The sequence below is a fragment of the Solanum lycopersicum genome, chromosome 7, assembly GCF_036512215.1.
Source record: "Solanum lycopersicum chromosome 7, SLM_r2.1".
NCBI classification, from domain to species: Eukaryota; Viridiplantae; Streptophyta; class Magnoliopsida; order Solanales; family Solanaceae; genus Solanum; species Solanum lycopersicum.
The window spans coordinates 6376131-6401356 of NC_090806.1; the positions used below are offsets into that span (position 1 = coordinate 6376131).

The following is a 25226-nucleotide window of genomic DNA, read 5'->3' on the forward strand; positions in this document are numbered from 1 at the left end:
GCCTCACCCCAAAATGAGTTTGGCAACTTTGCTTCAGAAAGCAAACATCTAACTCTTTCCATCAATGTCCTGTTCATCCTCTCAGCCAAACCATTAAGCTGAGGAGTCTTGGGAGGAGTCTTCTGATGTCTAATACCTTGATGCTTGCAGTATTCGTCAAATGGTCCACAATATTCACCACCATTATCAGTACGAATACATTTCAATTTCTTTCCAGTTTCTCTTTCAACTGAAGCCTGAAACTGCTTAAAGACACCTAACACTTGGTCCTTAGTTTTCAAGACATAGACCCAAAGTTTTCTCGAGCAATCATCAATGAAAGTGACAAAGTAAAGTGCACCACCCAATGTCTTTGTCTTCATTGGACCACATAAATCAGAGTGCACTAACTCAAGCAACTCTGTCTTCCTCGAAGGAGGGTAGGAATTAAAGGAAACTCTATTTTGTTTACCAGCCAAGCAGTGCTCACATTTTTCTAATTTAGCACTTTGGAAATTTGACAATAATTTCTTCTTGGCTAGAACATTAAGTCCTTTCTCGCTAATGTGGCTAAGCCTCTTGTGCCATAATGTTGAAGAGCTATCGCTCTCAACCGCATTCACCATATCAACACAAGCAGAGGCCGTAGTCCAGTATAGACCACGACGTTTGTTACCACGAGCCACAACCAAGGAACCCTTAGTGAGCTTCCATTTTCCATCACCGTTGGTACTAACATATCCTTCATCATCTAAAACACCAATAGAGATTAGGTGCAGACGAACATCAGGAGCATGTTTCACATTGTTCAAAACTAGTTTAGTTCCAACACTAGTTTCCAAACAAATTGTACCAATACCAACCACCCTAGAAACAGTCTCATTACCCATACTCAAGGTTCCAAAATCACCAGGAGTGTAGGAAGAGTAAAAATCCTTCCTTGATGTCACATGAGATGCGGCACCAGTGTCCACAATCCAGTTTGACTCATCACAAGCAATATTTATCATGTTTGTATCAAGAACGGTAACAAGTCTTCGGTGGTGACGGTGGCTAGGCAATTTTCATTTCCATCTTGTTTAGTTCCCTCTTTGTTATTGTTCTCCCTCTTCAACTTCCTGCAGAACTTCTTTGTGTGCCCTTTCATGCCACAATGATAGCACTCAATATCCTTAAGTCTGCCTTTGGATTTGCTCCTATTTTGTTCTCTATGCTGAGAACTACGAGTTTTATTTCTCCCCCTGGGGCCAGTTATCAGGACATCCGACGAAGAGGAACCTTGAGTTTTTCTTCTCATCTCTTCGTTCAAGACACTACTCTTGGCGGAATCCATAGAGATTACACCATCCAGAGCAGAATTTGACAATGACGTTCTAAATGTTTCCCAAAAATCTGGTAGGGAACCAAGAAGAAGCAAACCTTGAATTTCTTCATCAAATTTGATGCCCATAGCAGATAATTGGTTCATAATCCCCTGAAAATTATTCAGATGGTCTGTCATCGGAGAACCATCATGATACTTCAAACTCAACATCTGCTTTATTAAGAACATTTTGTTGTTGCCAGTCTTTCGAGCATACAAACTTTCAAGATGCTCCCAAAGGGTTCGAGCATGTGTTTCTCCAGAGATATGGTTCAACACATTATCGTCGACCCATTGCCTAATGAATCCACAAACCTGTCTATGCAACAGACTCCACTCTTCATCTGTCATATTATCAGGCTTTACAGTGGTAAATACTGGTTTATAAAAATTCTTAACATAAAGCAGATCTTCCATTTTCCCCTTCCAAATGGCATAATTAACACCATTCAAAGTAACCATTCTACTTGTGTTGGCTTCCATTGTTTTCCCCAAAAAAATATAGTTATCGCAAATCAAAGTAAATCTTTTCTGATGTGGAAGTTCAGACTGTGCTGCAACCACAGAGCATACTCAGATAAAACCTTGGCTCTGGTACCAGTTTGTTGGGAAAAACGCGGACAAGCACAAAAGTATATATGGTAAAAGTAATGAAATAAAATGAGAAAATAACGACACCAAATCTTTTTACGTGGAAACCCTTCTGAATAAGGGAAAAAACCACGGGCCAAGAGGAGCAACTGATATTACTATAGTAAGGAATTTTACACTGTGTAGTCACGAATACAACACTCAATGTGACTACTACACACTCAAAAGGAACAACACTCTTTTGGTTTCCGTCTTACTAAAATATCGCTCACACTCTATTTTTCTTCACAGATTATTTTCTTATATAGTTTATGGAATACCTCACTTTGCTCTCAAAATGGTTTTTCTCTCTAACTTGGTGTGTTCTACAAATGAGCAAGAATGCTCTATTTATAGAAGGATAAAACCATACCTATGTCACTAATGACATATGTAAACATAGCAAAGTCAAAAATGGTTGCAAATCTTACCAATTTGCCAACTACCAAATCTTTTCTTTTCAACTCCAATTACTATTCATTTTTAACAATTGCTAGTACCAATTGAATATCTAAAGTTGACTAAAACAATGGGATGAATTCAACAATTCATTCGAATTGTAGTTCTATTTTTAGGGTAAGTATTATAGTTTTTTGTGTTTTTTTTAATGTCAAATGAAGTAATCTAAATAATTTAAATAAATTGTTTGTTGGTTATTTTCGATTGCGTGTTGGTATTTACTTATTACGTTATTCATTATACAAATAACACCTTATTTAGAGATATAACCGGGGTGATTTAGTTATTAATTAATTATGTAATTATTCAGTAATTAAAATTTTATATATGTATTGATAAATTTCCTAAATATAATATGATAATATTTAACTATGAACACAATAATTATTATTGTATATATTTTCTTTGTTTAAAATTTGTAACAGACATAATATTATGTATTAATTAACGATAATGACACAAAATCTTTGTCTAGAAATTGCTCCAAATGAGCTTTAAATCTCAAGGAAACAATGTTTTATTATCACCAACTAAATTCTGTGTGTTAAACTTTTTGTTCATCTCTTGATAGAAAGAGGTTTTTATATTTTCTCCTTTTCATTCTTGCATTCTTTTTCTTATGAAATGGAAAAGGATCTATTTGTTAAGATTTTGGATTATTTATCAGTTATTTGGTAATTATTGCTATATTTTTATAATAAGACATACCTTGTTTTAATTTCTTATCCAATAATTTCTTTAATTGGATCAAAGAGAATCAGATCATTCTATATGAGCTACTCAGGACCAAAAACTTATATAGTTAAAGGAGCTCAACTTGACAATTGACAAATTTCATCTTTTAGAAGAAGACATAGTAGACATGAATTTATATAAAAGTTTTATTTTTTATGGTTTAAACCAAAGATATATATATATATAAATACTTTTTAATCTTATGAATTTAAACATATCATGTGGAAGTTAAATTTAAAAATTGATTCATAAAAAAGAAAAATTCTTTAATGTTTACAAACAAACTACAAAAACAACAAAAAAATTCAAAAATATGGTATAAATTTTTAATTAAAAAAGTCTTACAATAATTTTACTATTACTAAAAAAATTAAGCCCTTCGATTTTGATGCCTAAAGCATATACCTCATTTCTAAGTGCATTGAGTCACCTCTAGTTTTCTCAAATGTAGGTCAACTAGTTAAAGCATATTAAATTCTTATATATTTTTGGTATAACTTTTTTAATTTTATTTATAATTATATTCAAGATTTAAAATTATTAATTTGTGCATGACGCCCTGATTATTTCAATCTCAACATGAATAATAATATTTGAACGAAACTAAAGGGATGATAACTTTAAGCATCTAATATATGTATTACTTCACTCGTAATCTATTTAAGTGCTAAACAAAGTAAAAACTCTTCAACATCATCATAAGATTAATAATAACATATTCATTAATCAACTCAATCAAAATTACAATCAACAATTTATCAAAATATACATATATAGATTAATTACTTCATTTAACACACAAAGATATAGTACAATAATGTCATGATAAGACATAATTTAGAATTATTTCCTCATCACAATCACTACAATTCAAATGAATTGGTAGTACTTTTATTCTTTCACACACAAGATAACACACCATTTAATAATTTATTTATGATAATTTCATATATTAGACTTAGCACTTGCGATAGCAAAAACAATAACGAAAAAAACCTTTTCTAACACACTCACCCTTGGTTACCCTTGAATCCTCTATTTTGCACTTTTTGTTACAAATCTCACTAAACAAACAAAATTTAGTACGATATTCATGGCTCCTCCAATAGCAAAGTTTCCCTTCAACAGCTTGCATCTCTGCATGAAACAACAACTTAATTATCATAAAAATAAAAATTGGTTAAAATCATTTATTAGAATTGAAATATATAAATTTCTCTTCAAAATATGAAAGATTATATACTCCTGTTAAAAAATGAAGTCCCACATCGCTGGTTAATGGGATGGGTAGATTCCTTACAAGGATTGGACAATCCTCCTCTTTTTGAGCTAGCTTTTGGGGTGTGAGTTAAGCCTGAGACCTAATTTCACATTGTATTAGAGCAAGAATCGTCTCACCCAATGTTTGGACTCCCAAAAAGCACAAGATGCTAGGGCGTGAGGTGGGGTGTTAAAGAATGACAAGTCCCACATCGATGGTAAATGAGATGGTCCTTCCACAACTCCCTTTATCCCAGTTTATATGACTCATCTCCTTTTTAGTTAGTCCCAAAAATAATACAAACATTTCTATATTAATAGCAATTTAACTTTAAAATATTTATTTTATTCTAAACGAAATGATTTATAATCACACAAATATCTGACATTTATTTCAAATCATGATAGATGCTTTGTTGGATTTTAATACATTCTAGAGTAGCATATTAATATTAGTAAAATGTTGGTGGATCATTCTATCAATTTAATTTAATAGGTGTTGCACGTTGACGATATTTCTTGTGCATTTCATATTTAGTTATTTTGTAATTAATATTATTGTGAAAAATCAGAGATATTGAAATGACAAATGGATTGAGAATTAAATACAAACCATTGGATGAAATGAGAATGAAGCATAAGAGGAGAACAAGGAATATTGTTGACTTTGCCATATATCCTATAGTTTTGATGTAATTAATGATCTTTTTATTTTCTTTGAAGTGATTTGTGTGTGGGAATTATTAAGTGAAGACAAGTATTTATAGCAAGGCCTCTCAATTTATTTGATTGGCTTAGTCAATTGTTTAAATAAAAATGTAAGCAATTGGATGTCTATTGATGTGAGCCCCAATATATATATATATATATATATATATATATATATATATATATATATATATATATGTTGTCACTATTTGCCTCATATTTTAGTGTTGTTGTCAACTTCGTTTGAGTGCTAATTATATTATTTTTTGCTTTTTTTGTTTTTTTATTTGGTGTTTGAAATCTATATTAAATTTTTTATTAAATTTAAATAGAGAACATATATAAAAATTGTACGAAATGTATAGCTCAAAAAATATTTTTCAATATATATTAAAACTTTGACATTCTTAACGAAATTTTTGAATTTACTACTGACTACATAATTTATCGGGAGGTTGCGCTTTCAACAAGATTTTCTCTATATTCATGGCTTAAACTCGAGACCTCTAATTAAGAATTGAAAAGTCCCACCACTGTATCACAATCTATGTCTGGTCTATATTATTTTGTGCTTTAATATAGCATTTTGATGTGTGACGATAAAAAGGTGTGAAATTGAAAAAAAAAAGACCAAAATTGAATAAAAGTGGTGGGGGTGGGGGGCACCTTTTTTACGAAAAATGATTTTGAAGAAAATGTATGTACCCTTTGTTTGTAAATAAGGTTTCTTGAGGCATATGAGTTAAAGCATATAGTTGATTGCTCTTTCTTTCGATTGATTGTTTTTTTAAAAAAAATAATTTTTTTTTTACTATTTTCTGATGTTTTAATAAATAAGTATGAAAATATTGTATATTCTAAGAATATTTTATAAGTTATCTAACAAAAATTTTATGAAGACATAGGGATAGAGAGAGGGGGGTTCGACGGTGGAATGGTCAAGGAATATAGGTTTTGATCGGTAAAAAGGTGATGATAAATTTAGAATGTGACTTATGCAACGTATGGAGCTTATTATTTTTCTAGAAAATATATTTTTACATAACATTTTAATCAATCAACATAAAATAAAAATCAAAAAATAATTTTCTCCGTACTAAACACGCGAATAAAGAAAAAAAAATAGAATGAGAAAGAGAATGGAAGAGATTACTTGACGACTGAATGTAGAATTTTTCATCGATCGTGATGGCTGACTCACTCAACTAATTACATATCTTAGAAAAATTCTCAAATCATTTTGAACTTTATTATTTTGTTGATGACTTTTTTTATATTTAGAAATAGAATATGAAATACGTTTTGAAGGAGTAAATTAAGATGATAAAAACTATTCAAATGATGAACATTTCTTATTTCTAATATGAAAATTTTAAGTTTAAATCATCGAGAGACCATTTAAATGTTCTTCTTTAGAATCGATGAACTTCACAAGATGATTGAAAATTAAATCCTAAAGAAATTACGTCATATTTGTAATTTATTTTTATTTCTTACATTATATCTTAGTTTACTATTCAACTTCTTGACTGCATCTTAATTCAAAAGAAGAACCATTGGTTAAATATATAAATATATATATATATATTGCTTGCATTAATTATGTCAAAGTTAAGTTAAAAATATTTTTAGGTATAAGCATACGAAGCTTGCTCTTCCTTATCAACTACGGAAAAGGCTCAAATATGTCATCGAATTTTCAAAAAAGGCTAATTTTTTTAATTAAAAAAAATGATGACGTAGCCGAATTATAATTGACCACGTGTCAAAAATGATTTTCCAAAACCACCGTTAAAAAATAATGACATGAATGAGCCTTTTCTTTAACGGTAATGGCATAAATTAAATAAGCCAAACTTTTAACTGATGACATAAATGAGTCTTTTTTGAAAGTTTAATGGCATAATTGAGCCTTTTCGTTAAGGAAAATGACTTCCCTTCGAACCTTAAGAAAAATATTTTTCAAAACTCTCTTCCTACTTCAAAATACAATTTATTTTTTAAAAAAAAACCACCACCACCCGACCACCCCACCCCAAAAAAAATAATAATAATCATTTAAAGCATGTTTTTAACTTCAATTTTTTTATCCTAAGATATTTCTAATTTTAATTTATTAATTTTTACCCCCTACCCCCCATCAGCCTCCTACCAAACACACACACTCTTTAAAAATAAAATTTAAGTTTATTTTTAAAAAATATTTTCTGCTGTAAATTTTTATGTTCGTCCTTACTCTCGACCCTCCCCTTCAGCTCCCAGACCCACTCACCCCCAAAAAAATTAAGTTTGTTTTAAAAAATATTTTCAACTTCAAAAAGATTCACCCCTACCCTTCATCCCCCCACTCACCCCCTACTAGCCCCCCACTCAAAAAAAAACAATTTGATTTTGTTTTTTTAAAATATTACAACTTTAATTTTTTACTTTTTCACCCCTATCCTCGACCTCCCTCACCACCACCAGCACCACAACCCTCCCCTCCCACAAACCTTCCAACCCCCCAAAAGAATTTTAAGTTCATTTTTTAAAAAAATATTTTCAATTTCAAAAATTATTTTCTACTCTGGTATAAATAAAAGATTTTTCTCAAAAATATTTTTCATGCATAAATCAAACACTAAAAATCTTTTCCGCAAAATATTTTCTACTCACCAATCAAACATGAGAAAATAAATAAAAGATCTACTTATTTTCCAAATAAACATTTTCTAAAAAATTATTTTCTTTCGTACCAAACACACCCTAAGTGAACAACATTTTCCTTTGATACCAAACACACCTTAATTGTAGATGAAAGACAATAATACATACATCAACTTCTGGCGCAAAATAATGCACCCATATAACAATCTAACAGCTGTTCTAAAATGTCAAATCCAGGCCTCCATTATAATACCATCCGACTGTTCCAATAGACATAATACATATATTGAATTTAAAATTTAACTTCAAATTTTAATTTTGACCTTCAACTTTCATAATGCACGAACAAACAATTTAACTATCCAACTTTTAAATAAATAAACACATGATTCCTATATGGCACACTACATGTAGAACACCACATAACATAAAAAATGACATGTAAAACATGTATGGCTATTTGTGCAACTTTATACAAGTTTAGGTGTCTATTTGTGCACATCCAAAGATGAAGAACATAAATGTAATTTGAAGTCAAGTTAAAGAGCACATTTTATGTATTATGTCATTCCAATATTGTTATAAACAACATATCTATAACAAAATATAAAAGATCGAATTCCATAAAAAACATGATGGCCATTGTGAATTGTATTACAGAGAATGATAGAAGTTTTTACTATCATCCAAATGACAAACAAAGAAACCTCCTCCAAAGCATGAATGCTTCTACCATTTTCCAACATCCATCAAAACTGAAGTTGAAAAATTCTTTTGTAGTAAATCATCAAAAGTTGAAAGAAACTGTAATTTCCATCCCTCGTATTTGTCCGTTACCCTATTTTTCTGAAGGGTGCAACTCAGACCACGATTTATGATTGAAGAAAAACAATTTATTCTACAGTGATACCATAATTCATGGCACCAGGAAAAATTCAAAAATTTCCAAATTATAAAGAGGGATACTACAAGAGTCTTGAGTCTAAACTACTCTCGAAAGTGAAGATCAAGGCGCCCACGCTCACTGCTCAATCATAATCCGCACCATCATCATCTTCATCAAGCTCCACTTCAGCAGCATCAGATCCTCCAAGGAGAGAGAGGAAAACTAAAACTGCAACTAGCTGAGTGACCAGAAAATATTTAGCCCTTCTACGGAACTTTTTCTCTTCCTCAGTTTTTTCCCTCTTAGGCTTGCTTTTGGGTTTCGAACCTAAATGAATAAATAGAACAAAACAACCATATAGTAGCAAAAACAAAAAAAAATAGTAACAGGACAATAGCTACAGTAAAATAATATGATAGTCGGAGTACAAGAAACAACAGAAAGTAGAAATCAAAAGACAAAAACTAGAGGAGCAATACTACACCTACTAATATGGACGAATAATATGACAGCTATCTTTTGCGCTAATTCATGTCATTCACACCCTCCTATCTAAAGGTAATTTCCTGGATAAGCTAAAATTGAGTAATGTCCTCTCTAATCATCTCCTCCAAATACTTCTTCAGTATACCTCTACCTCTCTTGAAACCATCTAGCCAACCTCTCACACCTCCGCATCGGGGCATCCCTGCCTCTCCTCCTCACATGCCCAAACCATCTCAACTCGCTTTCCGCATCTTGTCCTCCACCAGAACGACTCAACTTTATCATGGATATTCTCATTTTAATCTTATCTCTCGTAGTATGCCTACACATCTATTGCAACATCCTCATTTCCACAACTTTCAACTTCTAAACATGAGAGTTTTTGAGTGGCCCATCAACACAGTTGGTCCAACTACCACCCTGTAGAACCTGCCTTAAAGGTTTGGTGGCACCTTCTTATCACACGCGAGCCTGTATTTATCCACCCTCCACCAATACGATGAGTGACTTCCTCTTCAATCTCTCTATTTTCTTGGATAATAGACTCAAGATACTTAAAACTTCCTCTCTTTTGGATGACTTGTGTATCATGTCCCACTATCCACAGCAGCCTCATGCTCTATGTCACTGAACTTGCACACCAAGTACTCTTTTTTTTTTGAAACTGGTAACTTAAACACACCAGGTACTCTATCTTGGCCCTGCTCAAACTGAATCATTTACAGTAATACAGTCCAAGGTCCATCTCAAAACCTCCAGCTTGGCATTAACGGTGCCACGAGTCTCATCAGCCAGAGAAATGTCATCCACAAATAACATATGCCATGGCACCTCACCTTGAATTTTTCTTGTCCATGTATCCATGACCAAGGAAAATAAAAAAGGATTATAAGGTTGATCCTTAGTGCAACTCCATCAAAACTGGGAAGTACTCCAAGTCTCCTCCCACAGTAGCATTAATTGATACGTCAACAAAAAACTACCTAATGCATGAAGTTTAAATGCAGGTGGATGTAGCAAAAACAAATGCATGGAAGGCATGTTGCAATATAAAGAAGAAAGGTAAAGACATGTAGCAATTTAATTCTTTTCCTCATTCTTCTCCTTCTTCTAAGCCTCCTCTCTGTCGTCCAAATCCAAACCCTCCCTCAACAACTTCAAGACTCAAACAACTGTCTTAACTCCCTTATCTTGAGATCAACTGCTCAGATTTGCAACTAAATTGCAACCTCAGCATCGGTGAGCCACTTCACCGGTCTTTATGCTCTCAACATCTACCCCCCCCCCCACGCAATAACCCACGCAATAACTCATCTCTTATTGCCGAGTTGAACCCAAAAATCAAAACTCCAATATTTTGTTACCCACTACATTTTTCTTCTCTGTTTTTCCTTTTTTGGTGGAGGGTGGTATTGTCAGGAGAGAAATTGGAAAAGAAACAACAATTTTCAGTTTATGGGTCTAAAGTCATTTTATTAGCTAAATCTCATATGGGAAATGCACAATCCGCCATGCCAGCATTTAGAACTTAATAATAAAAAACCAACAGGTCGAAGTGTTCAATATGTCAGAAATAAAGATTAGTTATCGAAATGAAATATCAAAAGCAAAGTTCAGGTGTCTATGGCTACTCCCAAACTAAATTATACTACTAGTGGTACACTTTCAGCTACCATTGGCTAATTCCATAAAATGTGACAGGGTTACCTCACAAGTTGCAAAAAAATTCCACATTTACATTACTTGTGCAGAAATTATAGAACTAAAAAAAGATTCTATACCAGAAACTAAGTGTTGCATATATAAAACTGAGTATTGGGATTATTAAATGTGCTTATCCCTTGAACAAACAACAGCCCTAAATTAAAAAGATCGGGGTTTTAGCAGGCATAGTAAGGAGTTCGACCAATAATAAAAACCGGAGCATAGGCCTTCAAGATTTGAATTTTTAAACTTTAACAGAAACATAGAAAAGGAAAATATATATTAATGATGCAACTAACAGACTATCACACGCAAGAATTCCAAAATAATGGAAGAGAACAACCAAAATCTATATAAAGCAGAATAATATGGTACTCTCAGAAAGTTACTCACTCCATTGTGAAGGACGCCTTGGCACAGATGAAGAAGGATCACTCTGGGAATGTGTACCGGAAGATGATGATCCGCTAGAATCTACCAGTTCACTTTTATACTTCTCAGTGTATCTTACAAGATTATCATGTTCCAAGAGCTTGCTTCGGAGCACTGAAGTTTCCTATCAGCAGAAATAAAAAAATAAAGGTAAAAAGTAGAAGTGCCAGAGTGACAATCACATCTATTTTGCACTGCTCTGATAAAACTAAAGGGTTGTGTAAGATACAAACAATCAACTGCCTGCTGTGCTTTCCAACCAGTCCCAGATTAAAGAAGTCAACTTCGGACATATTCCAAATACTTTTAAACATCTTTAACTATTTCAAATTTTTGCATAGCCATCTACTTGTGCATATTTCATGTTTGTTTCAAACAAAACCACTATCATTCAAATGAGCTTTGAAACAGCCAAACAGCACCACTTTCTTAATCAAGCAGTTTTAGTCTCAGGAAATATTATTCCCAACGATTCCAAAATGAACGTTATTCTAGTATCAGTTGACCAGTGCTCCTTCTTCATCTCAATAACTTGTTCCCTTCTTACACAATAATGTAGACAGGCACAAAATTGTTAAAGTAGTTGTTTCACATGAGAGGAAACCAATTGTTATCTCTACCTAGTAACTATAAGTTGTAACTATTATTATTAAAACAGTTACTTCCAAATTTACCATATAATTAGAGTACAAGTCTGAACAAAATCTAAGCACGTAAAATTGGTTAAATAAAGCCAAAGCGTACTCACAGGCAATGCATACAGTGTAAAAAGTGCATGACCGAGGAAAACTGCATCCAAACTTGTCGGCCTGTTAGATAACTTCAGAGATTAGTAAATAATGATGCAAAGAAAATGATAAATTTGCTTAGTTATGTTTTTGGATGAGGTAACCTGTTTTCGAAGAAATAGGCCTGCTCCCCTAATCTAGTTGATAAAGCACTAAAGGCATCATTGGCATTCCTGTAAATCTGTCCAGCAAAAGGTTTTAATTAACCTCATAATGAACAATATGTGAAATTATAGCTGCAGGAAAGATCACAAATGAAGCAAAAAGGGGATCTCATTCAACTGTCTGGATTCTTCCCACACCCACTGTTCAGGGAAGAGTGAAGCGGAAAAAATCGATAAGACCCCGCTTCACGCTTCAAGTGACGAAGCGCCCACATACTCATTCTTGTCTGTGAAGCGTAGAAGGCTCGCAACGCTTCGCTTCATCGCTAAGCACTCGCTTTCCTAAGCACTGCCCACAGCAATGCAGAGACTGCATAGTTTCTACAACACTTCGACCTCAAACTAGCTTGAGTGGGCTTTATGATTTCTAATACTCCCTCCGTTTCAATTTTATTATCCTATTTGACTTAGCACGGAGCTTAAGAAAGTGAAGAAGACTTCTGAGTCTAATGGTCTTAAATTGAAGGTATGTAGAATGTAGCAAAATGTCATTTAATCTTGTGGTCTTAAACATGTCGTGTGGAAAGTTGAAACTAAAGAGTTGCCAAAAAAAGGAAAGAGACATTCTTTAATAAATGGACTAAAAAAGAAAGTAGGACAAACAAATTGAAATTGACACAGTATCCATTATACTCCATAGTCCATTCAGGCCTATTTCATTCTCATATCCAATATATTTGTTTTTTTGCGACTATTTTAGGATTTCTACAAGATAAATAGTTTCCTACTGCAGAAAAATCCATAAATTTGATTACTCTCTTCGAGAATATAATTGTAGCTAACAGTTAATTTATAGCTAAGTTGTAAGGTTGAATGAGCACTAGACCCTTCCCTTCCCCTTCTCATGAACCTTAGAATACACTTACAGATACAAATTTAGACAAAATCTGTTCTGGGAGATTTGCTCTCATACTGTGAGTGCAGAAAAATAGAGGAAAAAAAACAGGTACCAATAGAACTATATTACCTCTTCCTCTCTTCTTTCAGCATTTTCTTTTGTAATACCAAGAATTTGTTTCACAACATGAACTTGCTTTAAGTACAAGATTTTTCCAAGTGGCCACGGGAGATCTGAATAGTAAATCTTGTGTGCGGAAGTTCCGTCAGAACCCACCCAGAGTTCATAAATAGTGGCATCTGCAAGCCATGAATCAACCATAGCCTTTGCTGATATCCATTCAGGTATACCACGGACTTGAGAGTCCAAATCAACAAAACCATCTTCACTTAAACTGCGGATAACTCCACCCTTCTCATTGTTGAAGGCTACGTATGTACCAGATTCGACATAAGGTATTTGATCTGGCGAAAACACAATAAATTGGGCAATCAACCTATAGGATGACTCAATGTGCTGAAAGAAAGGATATGGCGTATTAATTGACTCAAAATATTGCAAAACCTGATTAACAGATAAAATGAATAAACCAAATGGAGAAAACCGTAAAGGCACTCACAAATTTCTCTCATTTGAAATTATTAGCCTGATGAGAGAATACTTAGGAATTCCTACTTAAAAGGACAGTACTGCATAAAAGTTATAACTGAAATATTTTGGCAATAGAGCTTACTGGCCAAATTTATCAATAAGCTTTACCATTCAATTGCTACAAATTTATCTTGAAGCCCCAAGTCTATGCTCCTTTATTCTTGTAACAATCATCATCAAACACATCATTGTATCATCTATATTGGACTCGGCCTACTTATAGGAAAAATTCAAGGACTCAGTCCCACTCATTCTCTGCTTCCCTATTTCAAGTATTGGTAAATATATCTAACTTTATCACAAGTACAAATGGGTTTCTCTAGCTCGAGATTCTCTTAACATGGTACATATAGATGTTCTTCTAATATCAGATAGTTTTAGGATCATTTAACACATGAAATCTCCCCATTCCGAGCTAGAAATCAACTCAAACAAAGAGTTGAGCAGCTAGACCACAGCATACGTACCATCTAACGGAAAAGGCGTAAGGCGATAAGGGCCTTCCTCGCTTAGGCGAGAGCGAGGCACTCACCTTTATGAAGTGAGACATCAAGTAATACCAACAACTAAAATATTTAATTGCATCTATATATAACCAAAATCTCCATAGCAATAACATATTAACAAATATCTCAATACAAATAGTACACTAAACTGAATTGAGCAGAAAATAAAAATATATGGACTAGAAAATGAAAAAAAAAAAACTGTGCAGATCCACACAAAATAGAAAATAAAGGCCAAAAACAGAGGAAGAAAAAGCTGTGCACAATGCAGATGTGGTTACTGGTTGATGTCAGAAACAGAGGGAGAGGAGAAACAAGAAAAACGGAGAAGAAAGACTGCTGAAACAGAGGAGAAAGAAGAAAGGAGAACAAAGAAGAAGAAGAAGAAGAAGACGTCACTTTTTGGCTTTTACAGCTGAAGAGAACAAAGGGAAGAAGAGAACTCAGTGGACTCTTTGATGTTTGAGGTATTTTAATTGTTTTTTAAAAAGAAATTTGAGGATATAAACCCTAAAATCACGTTTTAAATTCTTAGTTGCTGCATCAGTTTTTTAAAAAAACAAAAGGTAATGCCTCAATCCCCTTGCCTTGCGCCTTATTGTTCCTTTTCGATGTATGCTCCACTCGCCAGGTGATTACGGCTCGCCTTGCCTCTCACCTAAGGCGCTAAGATGAGCGCCTTCAACAACGCTGAACATACCCAAGGAATATCTGAACATTAGCAGCTGTAACTAAGACCAATGCCGGCCTTACTGCCATATTTATCCATGTAACTAAGACCACTGCTTAACCCATCTAATTGGAAGATAGAAGGAATATAAACCTCTTTTCCTCCTATAGAAAAACAGGACTTTGGCACTTGTTTATCAATCAGTTAATTCAACTACAATTCAATCTCAGTTGGGTACAATCCTCTAAGCACATTCTACTGATATAGAGTCCATTTCATATATGGACATACAAAGCGACAGCACCCGGCCTTGGATCAAGGCTCTCACTCGCTCAAGACGTCGATGCGCCACCCGGTTGACCCCTTTCTTACCAGCATGGGAGTATCTTAACAAAACTAAACAACCGAGTCCGATATTATGTAAGAACAACAAGAAGACTTAGTCCCAACTTCCTAAATCTTCATGTTCATTGTGTTTGTCCAGAACTAATGCAGATTAATATAGAGAAATTGTGAGTTCTTTAAAAAAGTATATCTCTGTTGCATCCTTACAACTGAACCAAAATTCTGGGGCTATAACTAGAGGTGGCTCTAGGATTTCTAAAACATGGGCCCACTACTAAAGAAAGGAAAAAAATGAGTTAAGTGGGAACTATCCTTGTTCCTCTAGGTAGACAACTCAGCTTCCAATCAAGTGCATCATTAAGCCTTTTTGTAGAATGGGTGTCAGCAGGTAATATCAATTTTAAAATATGAAAAAAAGAAAAACTCATTTTGTGGGAAGACCATGGATTCATGTGCACTTAAACTGCATGGTAAATTCGCTCCTGCCTGTAACAATTACATTATAAGAATATTATCACTTCGCATATGATTCTTTAGTATCTAACTCGACCGGGAGGCAAGTACGTCATGGTGTAGAAGAGTTTTATGGTTTGATTAGACAGGTGATACGAGAAGATAAAGAGGAAGCAGAAAGAAACGAACAATATAATGATGGTTTGATAGAGATCTCATCAATCTTGAGCAGGAATTATATTATGATTAAATTCCGATATTATAAAGCTTGGGAGGACTTGTGAAAATGTGAAAGTTAAACAAATGATCTTTGATTATAACTATTATAAGTCTCGTGTTTTTCTAATGGCACGTGTATTTGGCATTTATTCATCAAAAATACTAGTGAAATTAGGATTGCTTTGCCTTCCGTTATATGCATAATGTTTATTTTCAAAAGATTTCCCACACTCCAACCGAGCATCCGTGCAACTTTTTTGCGCTTTATTTTTTGGAAACACAGTTAACCTATGTTAGAGAACAATAAGCTCAAAAGAAAAATATTGCTCCATAAAAATCTAAGGTCAAAAGACTCCTAATTGTTGTAAAATTACTCGAGCTCATAAATTTGGAGTTCTGCTTCTACACTGAAATGAAGACCTTCAAGAAGAAATAAAAGACTAGAAAATTTTATTTATCCATCAAGAAAATTTAACTACCATAGTTCTTAAAAAAAAACAGAATCAGGCAAACTCAAGAATCCCACTTCAACCAAAGCAATGTTTTTATAATTGTGGTGTCCGGACCAGCTTGTGCACCTCAACTTTTCTACGGGGTACCTTCAACCTCCAACCATCACAAGTACCGGGTATTCTATCAACCAAGGTTTGGACAAATGAGAAGAAATTACCTAGTATTTTTGCCTACACTAGGGATGACATTTCCAACTAAATTCATTGACCTCTAGGCTACACTCTTAGATGCTAAAAGTTTGACTCGTCCAAAACACCAAAAAAGTAATTAATCGTTGAACATTGCTAGAACAAAGGGATATGAATTATCAGTTAAAGCATCCTAATGATAAGTATCTGTCATCTGGTGGACACATATCATAAGAACTGACATTAGAGTTCTCACAATTTGCATTTTTTTCCATATTTTTCGCAGAAAATATTCCGCCACTTCATTAGATAAACAACTGTGCAATAGAACCACAAAATTTACTCTCTCTAACCTACTTTGTTTGTTAGGTTTCACACATCTAGGATAAATATTTCCAACATTTAGAGCTAAAACGAACATAAATTATCTCATTATTCAAAAATCCAAGTTAAACAATCAGAAACTTACAGAAAACACGAAAAATCAACATCTTAGATGATAACAAAATATGATCATCTGAAACAAGAAACTGACAATAAAATTATACACTTTTGCAACCCTTCAGCGCAAAGAAGCATAATTTTGATAGCATTAAGTAACTATTACCAAAAACTCAGAAAATAGCTATAACAAAAAAATTTGAAGATAAAATTTTGATAATTAGGAAGCAAAAAGAAGTACCAGAATCAGGGTTATTGAGATTGAAATCCAAATCAAATGGAGTTGCGGAGAATTTGAGGTAAACGTAAACAGGTAAACAGTTAGGGCAAGAAGTGGGTAGTCCGAAACAGGATTTTCGGGTCACAAGTGTCAGTTTCTCTCTCTCATTTGCTTCTTCCATTAGAGATTGAACAATTTATGAGAAAATCTCTGTATGAAATGAAATTGAAATTTTTTTGGTGAAAAATAAAACCCTAGAGATTTTGGGGAGGCGTTTTGTGAATTAGGGAATAAGTAAGGACTGAAAATAGTAATTTCCACGAATAGAAAGCCTCTAGCTTATAATTTACGTACGTAAATATATATTTTTTCTAAAAATACTTTAAATTATTTTTGAAAAACTGTTTTTCTGTTTAGCAAATTCATTAGGTTTCTTAGGAAAAAAGTGTCTGAAGATTTTGGTATTTTATGCGAGAGTTATGATTAAAAAAAAAAAGATAATTAGGATTTGGCTAAATATATAGATAATCTCTTTTAACTTGTCTTGATATTCTATTTAGTCACACATAAAGTGGACTTGTTACTCTATCATTTAAACATTTGAACCTGTATTTAAATTGTACAATAGACACATTTTACTTATCAACAATAAAAAAGTAAAGTCACGATAGTTTGGTAGATCTTCGTACTTGTATCGGATTGTATTATGAATTTTTGTTCTTAGCTTTTTGTCATTTGGACTCCTGAACTTAACCAAAATGAGATTTTTAAATTCCTCTGACCATATGTATATCTCACTCTCCCTTACATAGATGACATGTTATATTCATGTCATATATATTAATGTCAAGTCATAATTTTCTTCATAATAATTTTTTTGATTATTAATAAAAATATTAAATAAAAGCCAAATTTAAGAAAATCTATTTTATCAAATAAAATAAAATTATTATTTTTGTACACCTTTCCTCCACCTTCTCTAACCCACCATTACCGTTAAAACTCCACCATCTCCATATCCCCATTTTTTTCTTCGATATTTTCACAATCCATCAATCTGATGAAGTCATGAAAATACTTCACTCCCCGCTAGTGCCATTTTAATTTATTATTTACATTTCTAATTCTCCCTATTTTCACTATTTCACCACCAAGTCGGCGTCGTAAAATCCATTAGAATCCAATTGTAAAACCCAATATAGTATTTTCAATTTTCCGGCATGGATAATAATACAAACTAGTCGGAACAAGGTAGAGGATCTTGTCGATGCCGGAGAAATCGAAGGAGTCATTGCATCGTCTCCATTTTTTACGGCGCGTCCATTTTTGCCGGCGTCATCGCCATTTTTACCGGCAAGATCAAAGTAACAACAACCTAAGTCATCTAACAACCACAATAACAACAACCAAGCCACCTAACAACCAGATCTAACCAAAATTTTCATAATCCAATGCAAACTATTATTTCACACTCCAAATTGCTTACAAATATAAGAATAATTTTGACACCAAAAGAGGTCAAGTTACTCATTAGAGATATCAACAACTCTCCCAATTTCTGAGTTTTCTTTGCTTATTATGTTCAAAAAAATTTGTCAATTTCGTTTTTTATTTAAGGAAAAAAAAACAAGAAAGAAGTTGAAAAGGAGCAAGGAAAGGCAGAATGACAGAAATTCAGGTATGGTAGGGGAAAAAGAGAAAAAGTGATGATTGAAGAGGGAAAAAAATAGGGATGGGTGGAAAAGAAAGAAGTGAAAGAAAAATGAAGATAAATAACAATAGGGTGTGGATAAGAAAGAAAAATAGATTGGGGTTAGGGTGGATGGAAAAAAGGTAATGTGGGAAAGAAGATAATTTTAATAACTTAAAAGTGAAAGTTGAAATTTCAAATATATGTTCAATTGCCTTTGCAGAGGCATGTGACTACTTTTACCAACTCATCTATATTAAGGATGATCAATGGTCAAATATAAGGGTCCACATGATAAAAAGCTAAATAGAAGAGTCCATAATATAATTCGATACAAATACTTGTAATAAATTGTAGATAAATTCATATATACATTCAAAAAAATATGTAAATTCATCCTCAAACTATTTGAATTAAACGGAGAGTGCAACATAAATTTTCTTAGTAAGCGATATGTTCCGTTTCGTGAGGACTAAGTCAATTTCATGTTATCTTAAAAAGCAGCAGTAACCATCAAATTAGCGAATCATATCTATTTCAATTTACGGTACTTACTTTTTTTTCATTCTATATTAAATAATAATTTAGAATTTATAGTCACACAAAATTTTATCGGAGTATCAGGATTAAGTTTGCGGTTTGATATAATTGTGACAAAAATCCACAAGGACAATCAGTTTAAAATTGTTGATACTTTAAGAGAGATTCAGCCATTCTTTGATAATAGTAACTCAAAATGTGTTCATAGAACCATAAAAACACAATGTCATTTTAGACACCTAAACACCAAAACTGATAATCCAATGTTTTAATCAAAAACTTTAGAAGCAACAAAATGAAGCTAACAAAAGATGAAATCAACAGAAAATTGTACTACTATATAGTAACGCCCAATCTAATCGAAGAGTGAGAATCCCATATCGTCGTCACTCTCTTCTTTCTCTTCCTTCTTCTCCTCAGCTGGAGCTGCTTCTGCAGCTGCTCCACCACCTGAAGGAGCTGCTGCTGCTGCTCCACCACCAATGAAACCGCCGCCACCACCACCACCACCAATGATCACCTATACAATGTGCAAACAAACAGTACAACTTATCATCCCTTTATATTCAGCAAACCCAACAATCCATAATGAAAATATACAAATTCAGAGGCAGTCGAGGCTGCAACACCCTGCCCGTGCTTAATATACTACGATGAACGCGTTATGAGGTATTTGGAGTATGTTATCAGGCCAGAAGAACATGAGGCCCGTGTTATTTCATTCCATAATTAAGACTATGAATAATTCAGAAACAATATTCAAATATGAAACTGGAAAAATCAAACAAAGTTTAGTAAATCAATGCAGTTTGGGGATCTCAGACATCCAAGGATAAAAGCAGCATTATCTCTCAAGCCTGGCGAAGGCGAAAGATCTTAGGCGGCCACTGCGAATGTTTAGAGAAACAAGCCTTCAATTGTATCATCACAGAATCCCCCAATATAAACACTCAACCAGTAACACACAAGTCAAGCAACAAACAGATAATCAAATCCCAGTGTAGTCCCATTTCTGTTCAAAATACTAAAACAACAAACCAAATAGCCAATCAGCTTTCGTTTCTTCTTATTCAAAATCCCTAAAATTGCACATGAGGAATTCATACACTACAGATAAACCAACATATTCCGATTCACAGTTCCTCTGATCATTCAATCTACGCATCTCAAATTCAAAATCTTTCAACACTAGGTAAAATACCCAGATCCAGAATATTCATAAAAGTGAAAAATAAAACAGACCCACTAAATTTTATACCTGGAAAACAGCAGAAGAAGGTGTAACAAAGGAGAATGATGACTGAACACCACCAGAAGAGTCAGAAGCAAGAGCAGCTTTAACAAGCTTGCGTTGAAGATCATAGGTACAAGAAGCAGATGCTTCTAGATCACCCTTGAGTTGCTTAGCACTCCATTCGTCTCCTGAACCTTTGCAAACGAAGGTGAAAACTCCCATTTTTGCTCTTCTCTTTCTCTCGAGCTTTTTGATGATAACAGAGGCGTCTGCAGCTGTGTGTAAATTGGGGGGGTTTTGTAGGAGGAGAAACCCTAGGGTTGTTTACATGTATTTGAAAAGACTAATATATCCTTCTGAGCTGAAAATATTAACTATCTTGTCCTCGTTAGTTTTCATCCCATCACCAATTTATTTGATCAAATAAAAAAATTATTATATTCTTTGTTATAACCGAAATACAATTAATATTGTGAATAAATTGAAATTTTCTATTTGGAATATATATATATATATTACACTTTATTTTGAAAATTTTTATAAGATGGTCTCACCACGACTCATGATATTTTTAGGTATTTAGAGGCCATTTAATAGGAAATAAAAAATTTCTCCAGTGCGTTAATTCATGAATATTTTGATAATACGATTTTAAGGAGTTTTAAAAAATAAAACTTTACGAGATCATTTGTAAAGAGTTGGAGAGCAGTATGTATGGTCTCACCATGATTCAAAATATTTTTAGGCACTTACGATCTATTTAGTAGAAAATAGGCGATTTTCTCTATTTTTCGTGTTAGCCCATTAATATTTTGGTCATATGACTTATGATTTCCCAACGTTTTTTTTAAATAAAAAAAAATAAATTTAGGAGACTATCTTTAATGAGTTGGGGAGTAGTACGTATGGCTTCACCAGAATTCACAACATTTTCACGCGTTTAGGAGTCGCTTAACATGTAATAGATGGTTTTCTCAATTTTTCATGTGTTGGTCATTGGATACTTTAACGATGTGACTTCCGGACAATTTCTTTTTTGAGAATTTTTTACCAGATACTTGATTATGTGATGTTAACTTGAGACGTAAGCAAAATAATCGAAACACAATGTGACGTCAACTTGAAATGCAAGCGAACTAGTCCAAACATCACCATTTATGGAAAAAATACAAAAGATATAATATCATATGATACTTCTATACTTCTAGCTTATTTGTTTGGAAGTTGTCAATTGATCAACTTTGTGTTTGATCCAATTGGTAATTTCAAAGACAAAGAAGATGAAAACAATAGAAGAAATAATAGCAATGTAGGTAGGTTTCCATGTCTCTTCTTCTTGCAATATTTTGATGCCTTTGAATATGTTAACACAAATCACAATCAACAATGCATAGCCAAGAGAAAGATGATACATACTCCAATATGTGCGAAGTTCATCATTGGTGTGGGGCTTTAATCTTAGTGCCAATGTCTGTATATACACATTAACCAATTAATTAATTAGTAGTGTACATTACATTGTCATTAACATTATAATGAAAATAAACAATATCATAATTAAGTGATGGATCAATTCATGAATCATGGGATAATAGTACATCATATTAATTTTTCCTCGTTTGATCAATTTATGTGAAGGTATTTGAATAGTGGTAATATTTAAGAGAAAAAGAAAAACATATGAAACTTATGCATATATTAAACCGTAAAATTTATGCGACTTTAATTAATAGGAAAATTATGTGACTAACAGTACTAGATTCAAAGGTTTTTTCCATCGCGAATCAATGAAAAACTTGTTTTTATTGAATATGATTTTCCTACTTATTTTTCATTGAATCAGCTCACTGAAAAATTACATAATGAAAAATAAATTCTCACTAAATATACATAGTAGAAACCTTCCGAAATTTTCCGTACGAAAATAAAGTAATATTTTTTATTCAATAAAAATATGTATAAAATAATTGCAAAATATTTATCAATGGAAAAATAGTACTACTACTACTAAAAGGAAAGAGTAACACATAAATTGTCACAACAGAAGTGGTTAGAGAATAGATAGTTTTACTTGTAGGGTGGCAAATGTGAAGATGCAAATACCATAAGCTCCATGTTTGGGAAAAGAGTAATATTTGGAATAATTTCCAAGCCAAATGCCAATTACCCAACCAGTTGCACCCAAAATATATCCACATGCTTGGCATGTCTTATGAGCATGTTTCCATTGATCATGTTCATTCCAATGTATTGGTCCCTTTTTGAAATACCTAGCTATTATCACCCCAATAGGTAGTATTGTACCCCAACCTATAATGCTAAATATTCCATGAGCCTGCAAATATTAAAGTAATTTAATAGCTTGAATCAATAGTATTTGATATACATACATATAGGATGTTATGCATGACAGAAATTGACTACGTAGGATGTCACTTAGGACTCATATGCACAACCAAATGGTTTAAAATATTGTGTTCTTATGAGTATAGGAGTTCAACAAATTGATAAGTAGGAGAATCCAACTTAAAAACGGAGCCAAGTACAAAAATCTCCTAGATCATCCGCCTTACATAAAACGAATTCAACTCACATATCATGGTTAAGTAACTTAATAAAGTTTATATATTAATGTATATATTAGCTTGATATAAGTATCTTATATGGATAAGGTTTTACCCTGTTTGAAAAAAATAATCAAATTATTGATGGCTTAAAATAAATTTGCATTATCAGATCAACTAAAAGATTACTAATAGACTATTACACATAAGTGGAATTAAGTTCATGAAAAATAATGTGTATAACCTCTACCACATGCATGGTAAAATACAAAATTAATAATGTTAACATTATTTTATATATAATGTTACGTGTGTGTATAAGTTAAATTCGAAAAAAAAAAAATATAGAGCATGACTTACAACTCTTGCTTGATGGCGTCTAGCAGATCTAATGCTTATAGATGTGCCAGTCTGCAAATCAATGGTCTCTGTGCTATCATAATTTCTGATTGTTTTTTCATGAATTTTTGGTTCCATTCCAATTGCAACTTTTCCAACTTGCCAAACATGATTAATTCTTGAAATATTAACTGTTTGAGGAAGATATATAGTGGCTTCTATGGTGTGATATTGAATATGACCAAGACGACCAAATATCAAATTGGTTACATTTAAATCAATTGGAGTTGGTAAAAGATTGCACCCTATTTTAATATATTGTGTGACATTGTATGTGTTACCAAGAAATGAACCATTTGTTTGTTTGATGCCAATAAGTGCTTGAGTCCCTACCATTCTTGGTTCTGGTCCTAAGTTCAAACCCCAAGCTAACCATCCGGTTTTACTATCTAATCTTGCTCCCACCAACACCTGTTGAAACAGAGATGAATTCAGAATTTAAAGTCATGCATGATTGGAAATTCTACCTAGGGGATTGTAAGTAATGCAAGAATACCATACTTGAAATTTAATTTGAACATGTAACCTGACCCGACTTTTGAACCATTTTTACCATTACACTACAAACTTCCCACAAACCAAAAGGATTCAACAAATTTATGTATATATATATAAAAAAAATCACCCCAATGATATAATTTTCTAACGAAGGGGTTGGATCGATTCTTAGGGTATTAACAAGAAAATTCCTATAATGATTTTTTAAAAAATAGTAAAAGCCATATTAGACAAAAATGAATTTTGAAAGAAATAGGGAAACTCCAAAAAAAAAAAAAAAAAGCGTAGTGCGATAACAATCATATAAAAATGATCGAATCTTCAAACACTGCAATCCAAAAAAAAAAAAAAAGTGCTCGACACTTTGGGGTGGCCCAGTGATTTGAGCTTGAGACTTTCATGTTGAAAGTCTCAAGTTCGAAACCCTCGTCAACAAAAGCAAGGGATTTGCCTTCTGGGTCAAGCTCGTCACACTAGACTTGCCTAGTGTGGTTTCCTTGTCATAAAAAAAATGGTCAAAGTACTTAAGTAGGAGGATCATAGCCTAGCCCATGCTAAGTTTATTCAAAACACAAATACACAATTTTTTATGCATGTATTTATGTATAAATCGAAAGTAATAAGTTCAGTTGAACTCATAAATTAACAAGCTCTAGATCCGCCTCTGACCTTGAGAATATTAGTCGTCGTGTTTTCGACTTTCCATCCAAATTCAACTCCATTCCTATGTTTGTATCTCTTGCATAATGTTAGATTTCTACTATGGGTTTCAAATAAGAAATCCTGAGTGCAACGATGGGCATGAATTGTCGATGAAAATAAAGATAAAACAAAGATTGAGTTTGAGAAAAAAAATACTAAAAAAGATGGAGACATCTTCACTTCCTCTTTTTTTTTCTTTTTCTTTTAAACCATTTTAGTTTTTTATGTTACAACCTCAACATAGGTAATATATATAAGAGATAAGTTGAGTATGCATCCATGGAGTGAGAAAATTGGAGTTTAAAAGAAGTAATGTATATGTTCTCTTTTCTTTATTCATGTTTTTCTCACTTTTTATTGAATAAAGTCTGAGGT

The 25226-nt window shown here is 33.0% G+C and overlaps 3 protein-coding genes and 2 long non-coding RNA genes across 5 annotated transcripts; all 5 read right to left on the reverse strand.

Moving 5' to 3' along the window:
• Positions 1-3865: 3865 nt before the first annotated feature.
• LOC138337274 (uncharacterized) lies at positions 3866-5161 on the reverse strand. Its single transcript, XR_011210860.1, has 2 exons — positions 5040-5161; positions 3866-4303 (listed from the first exon to the last, which is right to left on the reverse strand). It is a non-coding gene; the product is annotated as an uncharacterized lncRNA (long non-coding RNA).
• Positions 5162-8557: 3396 nt separating this feature from the next.
• On the reverse strand, positions 8558-17466 carry LOC101245773 (metaxin-related protein). The gene is given in 6 exon segments (NM_001346572.1): positions 8558-8993; positions 11250-11412; positions 12037-12097; positions 12181-12257; positions 13208-13542; positions 17246-17466. Coding segments are annotated over 6 exon segments (981 nt in total). The 5' UTR covers positions 17406-17466; the 3' UTR covers positions 8558-8808.
• Positions 17467-19587: 2121 nt separating this feature from the next.
• LOC101246068 (60S acidic ribosomal protein P3-like) lies at positions 19588-20955 on the reverse strand. Its single transcript, NM_001322803.1, is given in 2 exon segments — positions 19588-19974; positions 20713-20955. Coding segments are annotated over 2 exon segments (363 nt in total). The 5' UTR covers positions 20911-20955; the 3' UTR covers positions 19588-19809.
• On the reverse strand, positions 20269-20388 carry LOC107546762 (U14 small nucleolar RNA). The gene has a single exon (XR_011210947.1). It is a non-coding gene; the product is annotated as a small nucleolar RNA SNORD14 (long non-coding RNA).
• An 848-nt stretch (positions 20956-21803) lies between the features above and the next one.
• On the reverse strand, positions 21804-25079 carry LOC101246358 (cytochrome b561 and DOMON domain-containing protein At5g47530). Its single transcript, XM_004242810.5, has 4 exons — positions 24819-25079; positions 23613-24062; positions 22760-23023; positions 21804-22159 (listed from the first exon to the last, which is right to left on the reverse strand). The coding sequence occupies exons 1-4, from the start codon at positions 25023-25025 to the stop codon at positions 21893-21895; spliced, it is 1188 nt and encodes a 395-aa protein (XP_004242858.2). The 5' UTR covers positions 25026-25079; the 3' UTR covers positions 21804-21892.
• Positions 25080-25226: the final 147 nt, after the last annotated feature.